The sequence below is a fragment of the Heptranchias perlo genome, chromosome 31, assembly GCF_035084215.1.
Source record: "Heptranchias perlo isolate sHepPer1 chromosome 31, sHepPer1.hap1, whole genome shotgun sequence".
Taxonomy (NCBI): Eukaryota; Metazoa; Chordata; class Chondrichthyes; order Hexanchiformes; family Hexanchidae; genus Heptranchias; species Heptranchias perlo.
In genome coordinates, this window is record NC_090355.1 from 29,637,565 (window position 1) to 29,653,484 (window position 15,920).

General features: G+C 47.0%; 1 protein-coding gene across 3 annotated transcripts in view; it reads left to right on the plus strand.

Moving 5' to 3' along the window:
- LOC137300643 (ral guanine nucleotide dissociation stimulator-like) overlaps nucleotides 1–13,814 on the plus strand; it is a 92,416-nt gene extending 78,602 nt beyond the window's left edge. For 2 of the 3 annotated variants that reach the window (XM_067969858.1, XM_067969857.1), the window contains exons 11-18: nucleotides 37–123; nucleotides 2,187–2,219; nucleotides 3,138–3,259; nucleotides 5,898–5,993; nucleotides 6,883–7,081; nucleotides 8,262–8,507; nucleotides 10,661–10,775; nucleotides 12,351–13,814. In XM_067969858.1, the coding sequence (XP_067825959.1) occupies nucleotides 37–123; nucleotides 2,187–2,219; nucleotides 3,138–3,259; nucleotides 5,898–5,993; nucleotides 6,883–7,081; nucleotides 8,262–8,507; nucleotides 10,661–10,775; nucleotides 12,351–12,526 (1,074 nt within the window). In that variant the 3' untranslated portion in view covers nucleotides 12,527–13,814. The remainder of the gene's footprint in view (nucleotides 1–36; nucleotides 124–2,186; nucleotides 2,220–3,137; nucleotides 3,260–5,897; nucleotides 5,994–6,882; nucleotides 7,082–8,261; nucleotides 8,508–10,660; nucleotides 10,776–12,350) is intronic. The other variant, XM_067969859.1, reaches the window with a different exon arrangement.
- Nucleotides 13,815–15,920: the final 2,106 nt, after the last annotated feature.

A 15,920-nucleotide genomic window follows, 5' to 3' on the forward strand; every position in this document is an offset into this window, starting at 1 on the left:
GTCTTTAATTCATAAACTCTGTTCTGTTTCTACCAGGGTGTCATGCAGGGTACGATCCCGTACTTGGGAACCTTTCTCACTGACCTGGTTATGTTGGACACTGCGGTGAAAGATCATTTGGACGTAAGTAAGGAATAGTCTGGGATATTCTTCTAAATGAGGCTTTCAATTTATATAGCAAACAATTATAACCTAGAAACCACTGCTTGTGATGTTAGAATACGAATGTTTAATGTGTTCTCTCTTCACTGGTTTAAGTAAGGAGTTAACTGTTGATTTTCACTGGGTTAATGCCACTGTTAAAATGTCAAATGTGTTAAGCAATCATTCGCGAATATCGCAGGCAGTCATTTCTAGACCAATGCAACTTAAAAATAAAGAGCTCCCCTGGTGGCTTAGTTAGTGCTGGACTGAGTCATATCCACCAGGAAAATCAGGTTCTCATCCTTGTTTTCAAATCCCTCCATGGACTCGCCCCTCCCTATCTCTATTATAGAATGATACAGCACAGAAGGAGGCCATTTGGCCCATCGTGCCTGTGCCGGCTCTTTGAAAGAGCTATCCAATTAGTCTCATAGCCCTGCAAATTCTTTCCCTTCAAGTTTTTATCCAACTCCCATTCGAAAGTTATTACTGAATCTGCTTCCACCGCCCTTTCAGGCAGTGCATTCCAGATTATAACAACTCGCTGCGTAAAAAAACTTTTTCCTCATGCCGCCTCTGGTTCTTTTGCTAATTACCTTAAATTTGTGTCCTCTGGTTATCAACCCTTCTGCCACTGGAAACTGTTTCTCCTTATGATTTTGAACGCCTCTATCAAATCTCCCCTTAATCTTCTCTACTCTAAGGAGAACAATCCCAGCTTCACCAGTCTCTCCACGTGACTGAAGTCCCACTTCTGTAACCTCCTCCAGCCCTACAACCCTCCGAGATCTCTGCTCTCCTCCAATTCTGGCCTCTTGCGCATCCCCGATTTTCTTCGCTCTACAATTGGCTGCCTCGGCCTTAAGCTCTGGAATTCCCTCCCTAAACCTCTGCCTCTCTATCTCTCTCTCCTCCTTTTAAGACGCTCCTTAAAACCTACCTCTTTGACCAAGCTTTTGCTCACCTGTCCTAATATCTCCTTATCTGGCTTGGTGTCAAACCTTTTTTGATAACGCTCCTGTGAAGTGCCTTTGGGGGACGGTTTACCATTTAAAAGGCGCTATATAAATGCAAGTTATCATTGTTTAATCCCCGACCTGTGCAGTTAGCTGATCACAGTTGGAGTGGTAGTGGGGACTCTTATCACTGGAGTCAGTGCCCATGGGCTAGAGAAGGGAAATATCATCCAGGGTTCCCATTCACCGTCCCGTGACCTCTGCTGGAAAGTGCGTGTGGCTGGACGTCAGCTGAGAACAGGATCAAACTCCGTGACTAAATATTCACTGTCTGAGGTCGCTCACATGGAAAGTTACCATTTGGATGAGACTTTGGCACCTGTGGGTCCAGTGTAGCAAGGGGCCAGCATCAACAGGGGAGGGGAGGGAGCATTGTGCTCTGTCACATAACAGTAATGTGGGTTTGAAGGATGTGCAACTCCCGAGGATTCTCTCAGCTTAACTAAACTGAAGTGCAGGTCCTGACAGAACAGTGTGCAATTTCAGTAATGCCTGTTAAATATCACAGCCTGGTTTGCTTTGGATCATTCTGATGCTCTTTCTTATTCTGAATGAGCACTGTGCAAAGCTTTAATTTAACAGTCACACTCCTCCGCTCTCAGACTGCCGACAGTTTGGAGCTGTGTTGTTAAAGGGACGTGCTCAAAAGGAATTTCTGGCTTGCAAGCTGAAAAATCAGATTAATTGGTCTCAACGGCCCTCTGTTAAAAAGAGGCAAAGAATCAACCAATGCCCCTGCATTTCTGATCACTATTTAGTGACCCCCCCCAACCCCTGCTAGAAAGCCCACTTGTGGGAATGTTGGGTGGGGACAGGATCAGGCTGGCCTGTGATGCCTTGCAAAGCCGAGTAGCCTGCTGACTCTCACGGTCCAGGCAGACTCGTGAAGAATGGTCAGTTTGGAGAAGGGCGGCTGATGCCTTGGGAACACTTACCCAGGGAGAGAGGGAGAGATTGTGGGGTAGAGGGAAACACTCGCACAACAGATACTGTTTGACTATTAATTTATTCATTTCTAATTCACAGGGAGGCTTGATCAACTTTGAAAAAAGGAGAAAGGTATGACATTTAACAGCCCGTTTCATGATTGTGTGGTCAGAGACAAAATTCAGCATTGACCAGAGGCGGCCAGTGCCGCAGGGCATGTGTTGGCCATGAAGGGGTAAGACGTGGGCAGGTCATTGTACCAGCTGACCGAGAGAGGTCTGATCTCCGCTGGCAGCGAGCAGAGGTAAACCGTAAACCCCAATTCCACCCCTCTTCCCCCCCCCCGCCCCCCCCCACCCAACTCCAAGTCAATCTAACACACCACTTATAGCACATTTATATTTCAGTGCTTTGGAGGAGTGCTGTAATATAAACAAGAAGGCGTACATACCTCTGGAGGGACTGAACACCAATGAGGTGGGTTTGCACCCTGCCCTCTGGAGGCAGAGTGTCGCCGCACAGCAAATGACCATTGGCACAGGGCAACGGAGCTGCCATTTTCTCTAGCCAGCCTGGACAGGCCGGCAGTGGGGTTTTCACGTTGCTGGCTTATGCTGACGTCCCCCCTAATACTGGAGAAGATCCACAACCAGAGGTATAAGGTCACGAATGTGGCTTTTAAATAACTGCGAACGTCCAATGGTGTAACGTTGCTGCTGCTACTCTGGACCCCCCCCCCCCCCCACTCCCGGCATTGTCAATTGGGAGAATCTGGCACATCAACACCCTCACCATAGTGTAGAACAGCTCCCAAACTTAAAATGGGATATTAAAGGCTGAGTATAGAGCAGCATTGACAGAGGGCTGGAGCACAGAGAGTAGAGCAGGGGATGGGGAAGAAAGGAAAAGCAAACTTGATATAACCAATATAAGATGCTGCAAGTGTTGTTCTATTCAGAAGAGTCAGAGTTGGCTGTTCTCGCTGGACATACTCTCGTAATACTAATTAATGGGTTTAATAAACGCTTTTCTTTCTTTTTTTTTGGTCAGGAGTTTGAAGTGATTGCCCAGATTAAGTTGCTGCAGTCTGCCTGCAATAACTACTCGTTTACACCAGACCATCGGTTTGTGGAGTGGTTTCAAAGCGTGGAGCGGCTGACTGAGGCTGAAAGGTAGTGGGACCACTTGTGCTACAGGGGACACCATCTGGAGCAGGTAGCGCCGTGTCAGTGTAACATCTTTGGAAAAAGAGCTTGGGTGGGGGGGGGGGGGGGGGGGGTTCACCTGATGAATTGCCTGGTGTGAGCCACGTGGCTCTGCAGTGCCTCCGATTTGTGCTGTGCCAGCTTATCTGACCGGGCAGAAATTGGAGAGCCGAAACTGCCCTGGGCTAAGGAGGGGAAAAAAAATCAGCTATGGATTCCCACTCTCGATTGGTATCCAGTGACCCCCATGCTGGAATGTGTGGGCGCCGAGCGAGGCCTGGATTGACCAGCATTCAATAACCCAACGGTCGTCACCATCTAAGTTCATATGTGAAGGAGGTGCTTAGGCGGTTTATCATTCCCACCCCCCCTTGCATGGAACCCATACCCCAGCTAAAGGACAGCGGGGGGGTCATTTTTAACCTACCGCCAGAACATTAAACCAGCGTTGTGTGTCGGGCTCCCGTCATAGAAACCGCCTGATCTTCTTTCCCATTGATTTGAATGGAAAGGGATATCAGGAAGTTTCTGTAATGGAGTTGAGGTGCAGAAATCAGCCATGATCTAACTGAATGGCAGAGCAGGCTCCAGGGGCCGAATGGTCTAATGTTCCTATAAACGGGTGCTCAACTCGCAACGCCAGTTTTGCGCTCCGGTGGCAAGTTGAAAATTACCCCCATCATCTTCAGGATAAAGTGGGGGGGGTGGAGAGGAGGTGAATGAATATCTGGTGGTTAGAAATGGCATCGAGGTTTGTAAGGATGAGCACAGGTAGAGTTGATCGAAGGATGGAGGCTTGTGGTTTCTGAGCTGCTCAAATCAGGAAATTTCTGTCTTTGGAAGGCAAACAGTTCTATATGAATCAACATAGGATTTCAGACTAGACACATAGTCTGGAGTTTTGCTCAATTTTCCTTTGGGAAAGTTTTCAGAACTTTTCCTCAGATGGAGTAGATTCTTGTTGGTTTGTGGAATGAGTGGGCTTGATGAATGGCCTTTTCTCATTCAATGCTTCAGTGTTTCTATTAGAAGGGATTCGTGAGCTGCTAGGCTGATGCAGAAGGCAGTGTAAATACCCGCACTAGTCTTCTCTCCCATGACGTGTGTGTCACTCCCGGTGGCCGTACTGTGTTTCACATCCATTTGATGAATCAGAGTTGCTGCTTTATTCTTGGTTTCTGTGCAAGATTCAACCAGGACATCCTGCCTTGCTCTCTTGACTGGTCTTCAGCTCGCTGCCTGGGGTTCATTGGGTTTGCCTGAACCCTGGTCACAAGCTGATGAAGAGTCGGCTCGGTGCATCAAAATGTCCTGGAAGAGTTTTCACGTCGTGCTGAGGACAGCAATAAAATGATAACCCAAGTCTTCAGGGTGCAGTGTGGAACAGGGAGAAGATACTGCTTCAAACATTTACACTTGTAATACATTGCAGCCACGCTCACTCACGGGCCCCGATTTTAACTGCAGGCCAGTTTTCGGGTGGGACGTTGGCGGGAAGCGACAGAGGCCCACCCACCGAGATGGGGAAAGTGGCGGGATCGGCTGTCCCTTAGGGAGACCTCGCAATCGGGAGGTGGAGGCAAGATCGCAGCAGGGGAGGCCTAAGCTTTCTTTATGGAGCGCTGCGCTCCTCTTCCCTCGCTGGGTTGACCTGGTGGGAAACTCATCGCTAGCAAAAATTGCAATTGGTTCCCGACGACATCATCGGGACCCGACATGCATGTGTTAAAGAGGACCCTGGCGGATTTGGGTGGGTGTTCTTGCCACCTGCTCAGCAGTGCCAGTGAAAATCGCGGCAAGTCAGTTCCCAGCGGTTAAAGAACCTGGACGATTTTTTTTTTACTGCCCACCATTTTTTTTTAGGATTTAGGAACATAGGAACATGAGTAGGCCATTCAGCCCCTCGTGCCTGCTCCGCCATTTGATAAGATCATGGCTGATCTGTGATCTAACTCCATATACCTGCCTTTGGCCCATATCCCTTAATACCTTTGATTGCCAAAAAGCTATCTATCTCAGATTTAAATTTAGCAATTGAGCTAGTATCAATTGCCGTTTGCGGAAGAGAGTTCCAAACTTCTACCACCCTTCGTGTGTAGAAATGTTTTCTAATCTCACTCCTGAAAGGTCTGGCTCTAATTTTTAGACTGTTCCCCCTACTCCTAGAATCCCCAACCAGCGGAAATAGTTTCTCTGGATAGGGTTAAACTCTTCCCCCACCGACTCTCTCTCACGTCCACCTGCCCACTTGCGAAAGAACGGACATTTTTCGGGGTTATTTTCTCTTTTAGTTTTAATAATATTGATCTCTATGATTGATTTGGATTTCAAGCCAATGAAGAAGCAGGGAGGAGGAAGAACGTGTGGGAAAGAGGAACAGGAGAGAAAAGTTAAGAGTAGCAATGACTCTGGTAATATTGGTAACAGAGAGAGAGAGACAAGAATGGTTGTCAGAGAGAGCTCGGAGGCTAGACATGAGAGAGGCATCAACTATCGGAAGTTAAACTTTTTCTTTTATCCTGTCCAGGAGTGTGAGGGAGCTAGAAGATCAAGTCCTAGACAGACTTTGTTACTTATTATAATATTTTTATTATTATTTTTCCAGTTACAATCTATCCTGTGAAATTGAACCTTTGGCAGAGTCAGCAAGCAACACTCTGAAGGCAAAGAAGAACTCAGGCATCATTAAACGATGGAGCGAGTGAGTGTCGTTTGCTGCCTTGCCTTTGTTACGCGGGAATAGTCTTTGGTACTTTGTAAAGAATGAAAGGATCTTCCCCAAAGGCTGATTAGATAGTGAGGCTAATTAGACTGCAGAGGGCAGTGCTGGAGCTCTTTATTAAAAGAAAACTGGTTAAACTTCCCCCAGTGGCTGATTTGGTAAGTGTACTGCCTGGTGTGACACTGAGCCTCAGAGACTCAGGGGCAGGCCCCACATTGACTCCCTGGTCTGTGCTGAGCTGGTTGATCATAGTCAGGGCCAGTCGTTGGGTGGCTACAATTGGCCTCATTGTTCCTGGGGAGGGAGAGGGAAAACCCGGACAGGGTTTCTGCTCCTGGTCGCCATCCAGTGATCCCCGCTGGGAAGTGTACGTGAGGCGAGGACAGCATCGGGCCTAGCTCTGACGCGGCCCTCCCCCAGCCACGGTTAAGTAAAGTGACGGTGCTCGTTGTTGACGTTCGCACGTGGAGGGTGGCCACTTTGGCAAGTGGAGGAGGCCAGTTGGCATTCCTGAGTCAGCACCGTAAGGAGAGGAGAGAGGGGAGGGAAAAGCCTCATTTAGGTCAGAATCAAAGCATACTTTAAATTGGTTACAGGATGGATGTTGTTCTGTTCCTGTGACGGCCCTCAGAAACCGTAGACTTGTCCCCCATGGGGGTACCCATACAATGAGGGTAATTTTGACATTGTGCGATGGTGTAATGTGGGATGATAGTGAGCTGGCAGCTCGTTTTACAATTCCATTTCCAATGGGCATCGCGCAGAGTCAAGATCTACCCCCAATGTTCTAATTCCTCGACACTAGTTACGTCTTTGGATAATTCGGCTTTTTAACTCCTTTTCGCTTCCTTCCCATTGACAATTGCAGCAGACAGGCACCAACCGCAGACACTCCAAGTACAGGCGCCCAGTCACGATCCTGTGAGCAGCTCAAGTATGGACCGTACCTGGGCGGTGGGGACACGGCAGATTCGGTTAGTGTTACATCCGCCGGCTCCAGCAACTCTGACGTCGAAGAAATCAATATCAGCTTCATCTCGGAATCACCAGATTCCCAGGAGAAAAAGGTAGGGAACATTAAAAACGCGTCCATTCATTGAGAGGCCTGGTGGCTCAGGCTCAAAAGCTTCCGCCCATCGGCACAGCGAAGCAAGGCAAGCACAGGCTGCAGAGTACTTGCCTAGTAAAGCAAAGTCCTGTCTCTCCAAAGAGGCCTGGTAGTGTAGATTCAATACACCAAGCTACTTAATGTTGTACCAGAAGGCCTGTTTGAATGTGCTAAGAGGGACCTGCTCCGGGTTGTAGACTCAAGTCCAAGGGCCACCTCTGCCTTCTGCTCAATCTATCTGCCCCTGTTGATCCAATTTCCCGCCCCCCCAGTTGACACTGTTGGCTTGTCCATCCATTAGGGTTGCCAACCCTCCAGGATTGTCCTGGAGTCTCCAGGAATTGGAGATTAATCTCCTGGACACTGCTGGGAGCAACACCCAGGAGAAAAATAATTGGGGCATTAAAAAAAAAATTCTTTCAACACTTTTGTTTGTTATAAAAATGTTGGAGTTGGGAAAGAAAAGGCTGTTTGACTGACTGTCAGGAATCATCCAATCGGGTAATGAAGTGTCCGTTCGCTTTCCTATTGATGCAGGAGGCGTTGCCTCATGAGGATGGACATGTTGGGCGACCAATGGTGGGGGCGAGGCAGTTGAAGGGAGGAGCTCATGTGATGAAATCTCCAGGAATACATCCAACCAGAGTTGGCAACCCTACCCTTCACATCCCTTGTGGACCTGCCACAGAACATTAATGTTTGCTTTACGATTGCCTGTAGCCCAAACTGCTCTCCCTTCCCTCCTGAGGTTTACTGGGGCAGCATAGGTTGGGAAATACGTGTGCAAATGAAACACATTTTTAAAAAAAAATTATAATTTGGAATTGTCCCCAATTCCTTTGGCGTTGACTGTAAAGTAGGTAGATGTGAATTTGGTTTGGCACCAGTGTGCTAAAAAAACTAAGCTGGTGATGGCAGTGCAGGGGTCACAGGTAGAGGTTCACTGTAAACCCACCGCAGTCCTGACCTAGAGGCTGGTAGTCTTATTTTATTCCCTAGTTTTTTTTTGGTACTGATCTTTGGATGGTGCCAGTACCGGCTTTGAACCGGCAGGTACTACATTCCAAGACGGATCGGACCGGGCGGTCTCAGTACCAGTCTGTCCCGACGGTAAACTTTTTTTTTTAATTTTCTTTTAGTTCTGGGAATCAACGTCGCTGTCCTCATTGGACACGTCTGGAATCGGCTCAGGGTCAAGCAGTGCCTCCTCTTCCTCGGTCTCCTCCACGCCCATAACGTCCTCCAGGACGCACAAGCGCTCTGTCTCTGGAATATCCAGCTACTCCACTCTATCTCTGCCACTTTATAACCAGCAGGTGGACGACTGCTGTATCATTCGGGTCAGCCTGGACGTCGACAATGGAAACATGTACAAGAGCATTTTGGTGAGTGTTGCGCGGACCTGGTCTTGCGCAGATCCAGCTTCTATTGTATTTTGTTGCGGAACAGGTGAGATGGGCTGCAGGAGATAGTGGATAATAGACGGGTCTTGGTGAACAGCGAGATGCCCGTCCAGTCAATGCATTCATGTAATCTTTCGGATGAGACGTTAAACCCAGGCTCCCGTCTGCCCCTCTCTCAAGTGAACGTAAAAGATCCCATGACCACTATTACGAAGAAGAGCAGGTGTCCTGGGGCCAATATTTATCCCTCGACCAAAATCACTAAAAACAGATGATCTGGTCATTATCACGTTGCTGATTGTACCAGCTTGCTGTGCGCAAATTGGTTGCCACTTTTCCCATATTACAACAGTGACTACACTTCCATAAAGTACTTCATTGGCTGTAAAGCGCTTTGGGACGTCCTGAGGTCGTGAGAGGTGCGATATAAATGCAAGTCTTTTTCTTTTATAATGTTCATCAGCTGGATCCCTAGATTAAACCATTTCTCTAAATTCATTGACAGGCCATTTTGTTTGACGTCAAATTAGTGCTATGTAATGTAGGACCAGCACAGAGTATAACTGTGAGGTAGAACCTGCCAGGGTAGGACTTTGTTGCTGTAAAACCTGGCAGACTGCAGTACCTACCTAGCTCTTCCTTCTTCCTCTGGGGAGAGTACTCTGGGGAGAAGGAAGAGCTTAGTGCTCCCGTATTTACCCAGTTGAAATTTTCAATTGACCACCCGCCCCAGCATCAACCGCTGGGTTGCCAGTCCGAGGTGTATCAAGAAGGGAGGCACCAACCAGAAGCTGCAGTGCTTCCCGGCAGGGGCAGGAGGAGCTGGAGGTAGGGTTGCCAACCCTCCAGGATTGTCCTGGAGTCTCCAAGATTTGCAGATTAATCTCCTGGACACTGCTGCGAGCAAACTCAGGAGAAAAATGAGGGATTTAAAAAAAAAAAATTTCTGCATTTTCTTTGGATACTTTTGTTTATTAATTATAAAAATATTGAAGATTTCGGGGGAAAACTGCTGTTTGACCAGACGGAGCGGTTGGAGGTGGGAAGTCATGTGATGAAACCTCTAGGAAATACGTCCAACAGGCATAATCTTCCCCTTCTAGTTGGAGGGGAAGGTTATGCCTGTGGCTGGCTACTGAGCTCACTGGAGACGGAATGGAGTGTAGGCCGTCCTCCTGATTGATAAAGGGAAGGAACACAATTACAAAAAAAAAATGGCCAAACTGAGCCCAATAAAAATAAAGTTTAAAAATGGTCAATTTTATTCCTACTTCTATTCTGAGAGTGAGATACCCTCTTTAACCCATCCTGTTACCGCCCCCATTTTTTCTGGTTGCTCACACCACACATGCTATTGCCAGCTGAGCAGGCAGTCTGCTGCCTGGCCTTTGCAGATGCTGCTGTGAAACTTTCTGTGAAGAGGTGCCCGTGGGCGACTTTACCTTCCCTGTGGGGAGCGCGCCCCCAGCCTCCGCCCAGTACCTCCCCCCCCCCCCCCCCCCCCGGTGGCTCAGCTGAGACCAGGAACACGCGACGATGGCGACTGCCACAAACTCACATTCTGTTCCTCCTGTTCCATTTGTTAACAAAGGGGAGGGGGCAAATATCGTCCCTCGTGGCTGAGTTGATCCATCCAGTGTATTACTGAACCATACAGGCCAGACTGGTATCTCCTTCGATGGCCAGTCTGGGCTGAGTTAGCAGACCTCAGCTGGGGCAGTGGTAGGGATTGTACAGTTGGCCTCGGCCTCACTCTTTGGCTGATTTCCCTCTCCATGGCCCATGTTCCACATCTTTACTGCTGCCCTGATTAAGAAGTGTGACTGATGCATGAGGGACGTCACTGGGCTTGATTGTGCTGCTCTCCGTGATCAAGTAGCCTGCTGATTATCACCATCTAGGCTTAAACATAAAAAAGGACCACAGGAGTGAGGTATCACCCATAATAAGAGTTGGTGTCTTAGGGAGAGGAGGGGAGAACGTTTGTGGGGGTAAAAAGAGAAGGGAAGATGGGAAAACCATCTGGAACTCGGTCTGGGTATATATTCTAATCTACTGAATAAATAGAAATCTGGCTTGTTAGCGCAACAGATTCTATGGCTGGTGCTTTATAGGGTTAAAACTCTTTGTTCCAGGTGACGAGCCAGGATAAGACGCCTGTTGTCATTCGAAAGGCCATGGCCAAACACAATTTAGATGGGGACAGGCCTGAGGAGTATGAGCTGGTGCAGATCATCGCTGAGGACAGGGGTATGTATGCGGCACAATCATGGGGCTTTGAGGACTGAGCAGTCCAGTATGGGTTAGAAACATCCCCGAGTGATAGAGGGGACACATCCATCCTCTTAATATCCCATTTATATTACGGAAACAGTTGTGTTCTGTAATACCATCTGACCCAATTGATACTGTGGGGTGAATTCAGCCACGTTGACTTTTGCCACCACCAGCATTTTGCCTCAGGATGGCGAGGCAGTGAAACCAGCTCCAGAGGCAGTGGGCCTTACTGCTAAAGGCACATGTGCCACCTTCTGTACTATAAACGGGGTATAAGATGGTAGGGGCCCTAAGGGAAGTAATTTTAGGAGTTCCATACAGGTTGCTAGTGGACACAGGTCCACTGCACAAAGTGTGCATGGATTTACCCGAATTGGCGTCAAATTGACCATTTTAATCACTGCGGCCATAAGGATGGCTGGTGCGGGAAATGGAATAGTCTCACCGATGCAGTCGGTGGGGGCTCTTCTGAGGTTGGGTTGAGATGCATTGTTGAGGCGAATAGAGAGAGCTTTACCATGCTGCCCCTGACCTGGGAGTGGACGCTGGATGGTAAAAATATTCCAGTCCCATCATTGATCACCACCAAAAAAAAAACAAGTTGAGGAAAAGAAAATATATGATTTTCAAAGGCAAATATTTGCCTCTAAGCAGTGAGGCCCTACTGTGCACCTTTGTGAAAGTCTCTACAGTGCACTCAGGTGCCTAATATGCATTTCATGTTTGCCCTTCATGGTTGAAGAAGGCTGTTCACATATGACATGCAAACACACAGACATGGATTCCTTTTTACTGTGTAGGCCACAGAATGGCAGAGCTATTACCCCAGAAAGTGATCCCCCCAATTAACTAACAACCTCTGTCACTGCTAGGTTAACAAAAGACACTTGGAAACTTGCCTCAGTTTCACCCCACCTGGGAATTGAACCCAGCTCCCGCTCACTTACAAGCCAAGTGCACTATCCACTGTGCTACAGGAGTACTTCTTGTAAATTGTGTCTCTCAGCAGTAAGGGATCTTGCTTCTATTTTCCACTTTCTCGTGGGCCAGGTTCCCTGACTTGGGAGAAACAAATAGTGAACAAGTGTGGGGGCGGGAAGAAAGGATAATTTAGCTTCCCTGCCGGCATGGCAGATGAAGGCACCACCCCAGTGCAGCACAGACAGACTATATGGTCCCGGGCTAAAACTGCGGCCTGCGTTGAGTTAGCTGGTCGCAGTTGGAGCTCTACAATTGGCTTTAGCTGCTTCTAGGCTAGGGAAGGCTAAAATCCGCCTGGATTCCACTCCCGATCCTCAACCAGGTGACTCCCGCTGGAAAGTGGCCGTGAGTGTTTCGACATCGACCGAGGACTCTGATGTGATGCTGCCGGCTGTGGACACTCACCGTCCTGGCTGGCACGTGACGAATGGCCACTGAGCGAGATGTTGGCCCTTGTAGAATGGTACCCCCAGCAAGAGACAACAGCTTCAGGAGAGGAGGGGAGAAATTTGGGGGGTGGGTGGAAAAAAGAGAATTTAACACATTAAATTTTTCTTCCTATAACAGAACTGAAAATTCCTGACAACGCAAACGTGTTTTATGCCATGAACTCGTCTGTCAACTATGACTTTATGCTAAAGAAAAGGGGTCACTCAAAAGCAGGAAAAACCAAGCATGTTTCAAGCTCGACTCTTCCCAGAATGAAACAAAAAGGACTCAAGATTACTAAAAGTATCTTCTAGCTCCTCAGAGCTGGACCTGCTGCTTGTGTTTGCTGGATTCACCGAAACTTTATTAAAAAAAAATCAGTGTTACAAATAAATGTGCAATATTGTCTGCGACTAAGACTACTGGAAGCATCATACTACGGGCACCTATTCAGCTTTATTTGAGAGACTGAAAGGCATTACCCTCGAATGGATTGTGGGATTGAGAAGGAACCCTCAATGGACAACTGATCTGCCCCATTACACAGTTTGGGGAGAGAGCAGAGTGTCCTTCCCAAATACGGTGAGAGAAAGGACCGGTCATGTATTCAGTGAAGTGACTTAGAATAGATCAGTCGCATCGAGCAGTAGTATGAATGTAAGAAGATGGAACTGTCTCTCCATTATCTGCCGGACAGAGGGGCAAGCTCCAGAAACGCTGGTTCTTCATGAAGACAGGAACCATTGTCCTTCAACACCCAAACAGTAGATTGCTTGGTCCAGGATATCAGAGGTTATTAAAGTGCAATGAGAACGCTAAACTTGTCATCGTAATAGAGAAACTTTTGGTCCCTCAGTTGCAGAACTCTTAGCTCTGTCGGTGACTCACCTATTGCCTGTGCTTGTACAGAAGCCCAAGGTGCGCCCTGAAATTCTAAGAGGAGAGGGGGAAAAGAAAGATGGCTTTTGACCAGGTATGAGAATTTTCAAACAAAACACTCCTGACTGTCTCCGAGTCCCGTTTGAAGAGTCCTCCATCTTAGAACTTGTCTGGCATCAAAGGGACTCCATCTTGATCCACAATGAAGATAACACAACTGTCAGAAGGTTTATTCAACTGCATGTTGTGTGGATCGCTAAGGATTTCAACCTTTTCTCCTGGATTTCTTTGGGAAGCTAGACTAATGTCTCTTGGCCTGACATCACCAATCAGACCAAAGATTTGAAGACATCTGTTAAATGATCGTCAACTGCAATAGATCAAGGTGACCAAGAAATGATGGCCAACACTCAATGACTCATTACTACGTATTAACAAATGGTCAATTCTTATTGAATAGTTAGGCTGGAGCTGACAGAATTGTACAGTTATAATCTGAGCCATTCTTTGGCTGATACAGGAGACATTTGTTTTTTTTTTATTTGCAAAGAATATGGCTCATTTTCAAATGAGCTGTAATTTTTTTTTAATGTTTGTTGTAAAAAAACCAATTGAATCTTTTTTGGGGCGATATTTATTCATTGTACAGACATTATATTGATGAGTGGAATTGTAAATTTCTTACTGTTGAATATGATTTAATATATTGACTTGTTACCGATACTTGTATTTAAGTTGCTGTTTGCTCAATGGGTCTTTTCTTGTCCGGTGCAATGTGTTGTCTTTGTTACTTTTTGTATAATGTAAAAAGAGGGACGATCATGAACACAGCTTCAAACGAGTCATTTTCTTTCGGTTGGTTATATTTTGCTTCTAGTCAATCATCCTAACCAGGTTGAAAGGGCGGTGGAAGCAGATTCAATAGTAACTTTCAAAAGGGAATTGGATAAGTACTTGAAGGGAAAAAATTGCAAGGCCAGGGGCAAGAGCAGGGGAATTGGACTAATTGGATAGCTCTTTCAAAGAGCCGGCACAGGCACAATGGGCCGAATGGCCTGCTCCTGTGCTGTACCTACCATGATACTATGATGTTATGTGCCACAAGGCTTTATCATCGTACTCTCCCTTCTGCCGGCTCCTACAGCAGTCTGCCTATGGACGCTGTTACATTCAACTATTCCCCTACGCAGTCCCTGTTTTGGCTTTTCCATTACCGTGGACACATGGCGCACACACCCCACAGGTTACACTTACCCTTTTTGTTAGTACACATGGCCCAGTTGTTACTTTAATTAGATGTCAGCCACTCCCTTTCAGCTGCTCTTTGTACAGCCCATTCCACTGGTGTTCAGCTTCTTTCTGTGTCAGGGTCCAGGTCTCCGTACCCTGTAGAAGTGCTAACTGGACGTTAACTTCGTACACTGCCACGGTACCAAAATCAAATCCCATACCTGTTCCCTCAAGAAAGCTGTTCTGTCCTTCTGAAATGTTTTTTTATTTTATTACTTTACCTTGTCTCCTGCTTGTCATAACCTTCCCACAGCATAAACCATCCCTGGCTGACAAGCAGGTCTCTGACTCGCTTCCCAAACCAACCCCCATTCTGTTTTACAACCAACTCCGCTCAAGACCATCCCAACCTCCCCCATTCTGTTGCAAAGCCAACTCTACTTAACACCTTACTGCAATGACCAGATTGAGATTGGAAACTCACCATATACGGCATCACAGGTGTAAACCCATATCCTGCTACTCCAGCACACAGTTTGTTGCTCCACCAATCTCTATAAGGCCAACATGTTGCCATAGTGTTACTGACTTTCCTATACAGTAATTCCAAATTATGGAAGGGAAATTTGGTACCAATTGAGATTTAGGTTGAGCTGAAAGATCTTGCTCTAAGTACTGTCTGACAATTGTAGTTCCAGAAATTGGGTATAGGTTAGAGCCCTGGCCAAATTCTATATTCCATCCCAAACACCTACACGACACAGATGCATGGCAGGGGATTGACATAAACTTAATTATTTAATTTACTATTTTGACAAAGGATAGACCCATAACACAGAGCGTGTTTAACACAAGTAACCAGCAGGAAACACAGAAACATACTGATCAACTTACACGTTCTTGCCCAAGATCTGCAGGCTCCAGGTGTTAAAAGGTGCGTGTTGTGTGTTTTAGTTTGGTCCAGTTGTTCTGAAGGGCTGTGATTTATACTCCATTAACAAATGTGCAGTAACAGCAAGGAGAACTAGCTTCATAGTAGGTACAGCACAGGAGGAGGCTGTTCAGCCTTGGCTCAGTGGGTATCACTCTTGCCTCTGAGTCAAAAGGTTGTAGATTCAAGTCCCACTCCAGAGCCAAGAGCATCTAGTCTCGGCTGACACGTCAGTGCAGTACTGAGGGAGTGCTGTACTGTCAAGGTGCCATCTTTCAGATCAATGGTAAATCAAGGCCCAGTCTGCGCTCTCGGGTGGCGTAAAAGATTCCATAGCACTATTCGAAGAAGATCACTGAAAAAAACAGATGCGCTGAACGTTTATCTCATTGCTGTTCGTGAGACCTTGCTGTGTGCAAATTGGCTGCTGCGATTCCCTACAACAGTGACTACCCTTCAAAAATATTTAATTGGCTGAGAAGCACTTTGGGATGGCCTCAGGTCGCGATGGGTGCTGTATAAATGCAAGTTTCTTTTTTCATGAAGAGACGTCGACCTCTGACTGAAAATGCAACAGGGATTGGTTTTAAAGCAGTTATACAGAGCTTTTGTGATGGCTGAGAGGGTTAAAGCAGTGCCTGGCCTAGTACTGAACTCAGTTGGCCTCT